This window comes from the organism of the source record quoted next, unplaced genomic scaffold (assembly GCF_019419815.1).
Source record: "Pyrus x bretschneideri cultivar Hongxiangsu unplaced genomic scaffold, Pyrus_bretschneideri_v1 Contig41, whole genome shotgun sequence".
Lineage (NCBI taxonomy): Eukaryota > Viridiplantae > Streptophyta > Magnoliopsida > Rosales > Rosaceae > Pyrus > Pyrus x bretschneideri.
In genome coordinates, this window is record NW_025999735.1 from 4158847 (window position 1) to 4165663 (window position 6817).

The 6817-nt window shown below is 32.9% G+C and overlaps 1 protein-coding gene across 1 annotated transcript; it reads left to right on the forward strand.

Moving 5' to 3' along the window:
- The first annotated feature begins 1348 nt into the window (after nucleotides 1-1348).
- Nucleotides 1349-6011, forward strand: LOC103947896 (beta-glucosidase 12). Its single transcript, XM_009358858.3, has 13 exons — nucleotides 1349-1563; nucleotides 1900-1969; nucleotides 3103-3161; nucleotides 3606-3681; nucleotides 3788-3865; nucleotides 4019-4106; nucleotides 4227-4482; nucleotides 4638-4753; nucleotides 4848-5065; nucleotides 5150-5181; nucleotides 5273-5375; nucleotides 5485-5593; nucleotides 5698-6011. The coding sequence occupies exons 1-13, from the start codon at nucleotides 1393-1395 to the stop codon at nucleotides 5864-5866; spliced, it is 1545 nt and encodes a 514-aa protein (XP_009357133.2). The 5' UTR covers nucleotides 1349-1392; the 3' UTR covers nucleotides 5867-6011.
- Nucleotides 6012-6817: the final 806 nt, after the last annotated feature.

The following is a 6817-nucleotide window of genomic DNA, read 5'->3' on the forward strand; positions in this document are numbered from 1 at the left end:
TATATATATATATATATATATATATATTTTGTGCAAATGTTTTGAACTGAAAATTAATTAGGAGTTTAAAAAATGTGTGAGTATTAAAACCCTAAATTAGTTAATTTTTTCATTAATTTTTTTTTTGTAACTAACATGTATATTTATTAATACATTAATGTTAGGAACTTCGATTAAAATCTAAAAGGTAAGAAGGTCTCAGTCAATGAACATTAGTAACTAAGTGCCTAATACCAATTTTTCCATAAAAAAACAAAAAAAATCCAAATCGTTATCATAAAAGAGGAAAAAAAACTCATAAATCTAGGGAACAGTACAAAGAAAAAGTGGCGGATAAAGGGGAGTACGAGGAGAGAGAACGACGAAGGAGGAGGAGGAGGAGGAGAAATTTTTCCAAGTGCCGGGAACACCATGACACATGGTGTTCCCTCACACATTAGGATTTGACATCTTGAATATCCTTCAATTTTATATTTCAATAAATAAATAAAACTAAATCCTAATGTGTGAGGGAACACCATGTGTCATGGTGTTCCCGGCACTTGGAAAAATTTCTCAAGGAGGAGGGGAGAGAAGTACTGAAGAAAAAAAGGAGGAGAGAGAGAAATTAAGAGATGCCTCATTTGAATGTGCTTTCAAAATGACGGAAAACGTTTTTGGTGAAAATATTTTTGATATCAATCCTTAGTAAAAATTCAAGTGGATCCTGAAAAAGCACTTTAAGTGCTTCCTGAAAGAAGCACATATTTGGTGCTTCTTCCAAAAAGCACTTAAAGAGCTTTTGAAACTCAAAATCAATTTAATCAAAAGCGCTTTCAGAAATTTTAAAAGCACATCCAAACTGACCCTTATCTTCCAAACAAAGAGGAGTAAAATTGTAAATATAAAGGTAATTTGAAAAACAACTATGACATCATGTGCTATATGGATAAGTTTGTTAAATAAATAAAAAAATTGTCTCTCCCCAAAATATAGTCTTATAATTTGACTCTGTGTAGTTTCTCTTCGTTTTAATTAAAATTATTAATCAATTATCTAAATTTACAGATTGACAAGAAAAAACATATTATGTTGTATAACGTATATAAAGGCATTTCTCTACATTTACATATGTATTAACCAACCTAATTATACATTCGTTTGCCCAATATTTGAGCTTTAAGTTATAATACGCGATTAATTGACCGTTGAATGTATGTCAAAGATGTCTTCTTCACTTCGCGGCTTCTTCGAAAACATATTGCGAAGGTGTCTTATCTTATCCAATCAAAGACTAGTCTTAGTACTTCCTCCTATCGGCTCTATATATATGAACCCCAAGCCATGAAGAGCCAACGTATCTAAATCACCAAAACTTACGAGAGCAATCACCAAAACTTACGAGAGCAAGTTATGTCGCTGCGATTAGGGTCTTCTCTGTCATGCGTGCTGCTACTACTAGTTGGCCTTGCATTGACAAGTAGTAACGCTGCGATTACACCCAGTGTTTATGACACTGCTTTCCTCAACAGGAGCAGTTTTCCAGCAGGGTTTATATTTGGCACTGCTTCATCCTCTTATCAGGTCAGTCCTTCAACAGATTTTTCAATATATTCGGAAGAAAACCTACTACACTATATGTCATAATATAAGTGGAGAGAGAATACATTTTTCAGTAACCCTCTACTTATATTATGATACGTAACGTTACACTTTGATTATAAGTGCACTGATGTAAAAAACGCTCCAATCATTCTGCAAAGGCTTAGTAATTAATTACCCTTTTTTGAGTTTTAATTAGTTGATTAGGCTTTTCTTTCAATGTCAGACCAAGCATCATGCATTAATGTTGAAATTAAATATTAATAGTGGTTTCTACTCTTGTATGTGTGTGTGTGTGTATGTTTTTTTTTTCTCTAGTATGAAGGTGCTGCAAGACAAGATGGTAGAGGACCAAGCATATGGGACACCTACACCCACAAATATCCAGGTGTGTATGTCTAGTCAAATAATTAGCTAGTTAACATATGCAGATTGAACTTAGAATCATTTCAAAGGAGTATATATTAGTGAATTCATTCTTTTTATTTTTAATTAAACTTTTTTTATGTGTATCTAATATTTTATAGCAGATTCTAGTACATGTAAGGTCTATATACGTACAAGTATGCAGCTATATTATAGATTATTAAATTAGCAATTGTGTCAGTTTTGTTTATATATTATTCCTTGTGTCATCGATATGATGTTATAGTTGTTCATAATAACATGCACCAATTTTTTGACAGTGAGACTCTTGAAAAGAGATGAATATGATAAACTTGTAATATTTGATAATTGATATATAAAATAATTCAATGAATTAATTTGGTTGAATATAACAATAAGAGTATTGAATTGATGAGGTTGTTGGTATGCCTCATGCATGATATTTGGTGCATAATAAAGATAGTATAGAATTTGATGCATACATAACGAATTAGTATAGGGAGAGTTTGGTAAATTGAATAAAATTATATTATATATCAAAAAAGAAAAAAAAAATATATATATATATATATGGGTCGGATTCGGGGACGGATACGGATTGGGGACCCCTATAACCATATTCAAAACCATAACTGAATAAAGTTTACGGTTTTTCCCCATATCCATACCATACCCGAATTTTCATATCCAAATCCAATCCATTCGGACGATTATCTACGGTTATTGGATTTAACGGTTAGAATTGTCATCCCTAGGTTCCTTCAGTGAGTTTTTACTTGAAAAGTATGAACTGAATATTTACATTTCCTAAACCACGTGAGTACAATTTGCATGTGGTGTGATTTAGAGATATAAAGGAGAGAGAATACATTCGTATGGATGATTTTCGAACCAATCGAATCATATTGAGAACAAGGTTTCCAGTTTTCAATCCAAAAAAATTCAGTCAAATTTTATTTTCAAATTCAGAATATTCAAAGTTGTCGGATTCGGTGTTCTGCAGTAATTTTTTATCAATACTAATTAGTGTGAAGGCGGGAGACTGGTCGGTGTACGTATACTTGTATATAAGGATTTATGTGGTCATCATTATGCTCTAAATTAAAAATCAAAACCTTCTATGATAATATGCAGAAAAGATCAAAGATGGTAGCAATGGAGATGTTGCTAACGATGAATATCACTGTTATAAGGTAAAAATCACACTAACTTTATTCTCCTAGACAATTTGTAGTTGCAAGGGTCCAATTAATTAATATATTATCTTTCAACTATCCTGCTTCCATTTTGAGGACCCATGAGAACCAAATGCATATTAGCCCCAAGATTATATTAGTTTAGATTTAAGGGCTTAAAATATTTGACAACTTCATAAACCAAAACCAACTTAAAATTTATGAACCATTAAAAAACACATTTCTTATTTTTATTTATTAAGTTGTGAAATATTTTAAGAAGCTTTGGCTCTAAACTAATATAATATTGTGGCTAATATTCATTTAGTCCTCACATGTCCTCAAAATAAAGACCTTAAGAGAGTAAGACTTTATCTTTCAATAACATCATAGGTTAGACAAAATTATGGGGCCTTAACAAACACAAGACATAGGTGATAAAATGATTTGTGTTATATACAGGAAGATGTGGGAATTATGAAGAATATGAGGTTGGATGCTTATAGATTCTCTATTTCATGGTCCAGATTGTTACCAAGTAAGTTTGTATTTCACATCCATTGTACAATATAACCAAAAATACATACATACATACATACATACATACACACATATAATGTAACGTTTATTTGCTCTTATCATAGATGGAAAGCTCAGTGGGGGTATTAACAAGGAAGGAATCAAATACTACAACAATCTCATCAATGAACTTCTACGCAATGGTGATACATTTGCATAATCTCATTTATTTTCTGAACTTTTTTTTTATTTAAAAAAAAATATGATATTTCATTTATTGAATATAGGAAATTATTACAGAACATATTCATAAACAATTTTGCACTTATTTTCTGCTTTTACATGTCACACTCTAGGTATAAAGCCATTTGTGACACTTTTCCATTGGGATCTTCCTCAAAATTTAGAAGACGAATATGGCGGTTTCTTAAGCCCTAAGATTGTGTGAGTGAACAACTTTTAACCTCCACGAATGATCTTTGTCTTTAATTAAATGAAAAACTAATATGAGTCATATGGACTTCAAAATCAGCATGCCATTAATTTCAATTTTCCAAATCGCAGCAAACATTTTCAAGACTATGCAGAACTTTGCTACGATGAATTTGGCGACCGAGTAAAACATTGGATCACGTTGAATGAGCCATGGACCTATAGCAAAGGTGGTTATGCTAGCGGGTCTTTAGCACCAGGACGATGTTCTGCGTGGCAGCAACTAAACTGCACCGGTGGAAATTCGGCTACTGAACCATACTTGGTGGCACACCACCAACTCCTTGCTCATGCAGCTGCTGTAAAAGTATACAAGGATAAATATCAGGTATTATTTTTTGGTCAGAATATTTGGTTGTAGTTGAAAGTTTTGATATGATTCACTAATACTACGTGATAATACAAGATCAAGTAATTTATTACTTAGATAGACAAATATTGTACCTTTTTGTTGCTCAATCAAATCTGCATGAACATGTACAGGCATCTCAGAAAGGCATGATATCAATAACATTGGCGTCACATTGGTTTGTTCCGGTTTCTGAGGCAAAGCACGATAAAGTCGCTGCGTTAAGATCATTGGATTTTATGTTTGGATGGTAAGTATATCGATTAACTCAATTAAATGTTCATTTTCGAATGTATTATTCATTGGACAACAAGTTCATGCTTGCAATTTCCATGTTTCTGCAGGTTTATGGAACCACTGACGAGTGGCGACTATCCACACAGCATGCGATCTCTTGTTGGAAACCGATTACCAAAGTTTACGAAAGAACAATCCAAGTTGCTAAAGGGGTCATTTGATTTTCTTGGATTAAATTACTATACTGCTTACTATGCAAGTTATGCACCTCCAAACAATTCTGTAAATGCATGCTATTTAACAGATGCTCACTCTAATGAATCACGTGAGTACAAATTTAAAAACTTTCTAGCAATTTAGTTAATTGGAATAATTATACTCTAATAATTAACCCTATATATTCTGGCAGCTGAGAAGAATGGAGTCCCCATCGGTCCAAAGGTAACGTCAGATTGTTAGCTTGAACTATCTGTGATTAAAGCATCAAGTTTTCTCTACGTACTGAGCTTATTTATCATCCAATGAGTTGCAGGCTGCTTCAGACTGGCTATATGTTTATCCAAAAGGAATTCGAGACCTTTTACTCTACACGAAGGAAAAGTATCATGATCCACTCATTTACATTACTGAGAATGGTAACGACTTTTTTAAGCCTAATCGATTGCATAACCAATGTTTCGAATGTATATGGTGAAATACAATATTCTGCAAAACCCATATTTTGAAACTACGGACATATTGTAGGTGTTGATGAGTTCAATGATCCCAAATTATCACTTGCGGAAGCCCTGAATGACACCCAGCGAGTTTATTACTACTATCACCACATATATTACCTTCAAAGAGCAATCAAGTAAGTTCTTAATTATACATTAACTCGGATTAAAATAAAAAAAATTATTATGCTGACAATTTGACACTTCGATGCATTTTAACTCTTGCTTCCATTTTGTGTAGGGATGGTGTCAATGTGAAGGGATACTTTGCATGGTCATTGTTGGATAATTTTGAATGGAGTTCGGGATATACTGTTCGGTTTGGTATCAATTATGTGGATTACAACAACCAAAAGAGGTACCCCAAGCTCTCAGCACACTGGTTCAAGAGTTTCCTCGAGAAGTACTGAAGAATCCGATCATAGTTATCGTCCATTACATAGATTCTCGAAGATGATCCATATTAGTATTTCCTTCATTATTATGAAGTTATTTATGTATGAAACAAAAATAATGGACTTGAGCAATAAATTAGATTAATACTATTTTAAGACATCTAGTTATATGGATTTCCCTTAATTATGGTTTGTCTAGTACCTTTTCGTCTACAATTTACTTAGAATTTGGATGATTCACTACAAAAAATATGGACACTGCACACTATAAATTATTGTGCCCTTTGAGGTCAAAGGGCACCAACATATGTGTCCATAGACCAATGGCAACCTTGCAGCAACTAAGTTTGTATTTGTGCCCTCTATAGGCATCACCATTGCTAAAAGGGCATAATACACGGTTTGGTGCTCAAAGACACAGGCACAAATAAAGGCCTTTTTGTGTCTATGTTCTAACAAACTCGTCAGATGACCTTCTCCATCCATATTTGCACTATTTTTGTTATTGTGCCCAGTAGGTTCTATTTAAAAAAAAATAGAAATGCAAAATTTTGAAATAAAACCAAAAATTTAAAATTTTCATAAAATCAAAGATAGCAGCCTCTGCTGTAAAAAGCGATCCAATAGTAGAAATGGAATGTCTAATGAAATTACAGAAATATTCCTCATAAAGAACATGTTTACAAGTGTTAAAGATAAAAGACCAACAAAATAATGAGATTTTCCTATCAATGTATCCATGCATTCCTACATATTGCCACCCATAACTGATTTTACCCTTTTTCCCAGCTCAGTGGATTATGCAATCACCTTCCTGAAATCCAAACCAAAGGAAAAATGAAAAAGGGAAAGGATCACATATTTTCAGTGATGTTTAACCACCCAAACATCCAATCAACATTGAGAATTCATAGTATCCTGAAAATCGATTTAAAATAACCAAATGTGATCAGAGCTCGTAACACT

What these genes read in the sequence shown, in the direction of transcription:
- LOC103947896 (XM_009358858.3), top strand. Translation starts at nt 1,393, where the DNA reads ATGTCGCTGCGATTAGGGTCTTCTCTGTCATGCGTGCTGCTACTACTA. An exon ending in ATGGTCCAGATTGTTACCAA is followed by an intron (nt 3,682 to 3,787) that starts GTAAGTTTGTAT and finishes CTCTTATCATAG; the next exon opens with ATGGAAAGCTCAGTGGGGGT. An exon ending in GAGTCCCCATCGGTCCAAAG is followed by an intron (nt 5,182 to 5,272) that starts GTAACGTCAGAT and finishes AATGAGTTGCAG; the next exon opens with GCTGCTTCAGACTGGCTATA.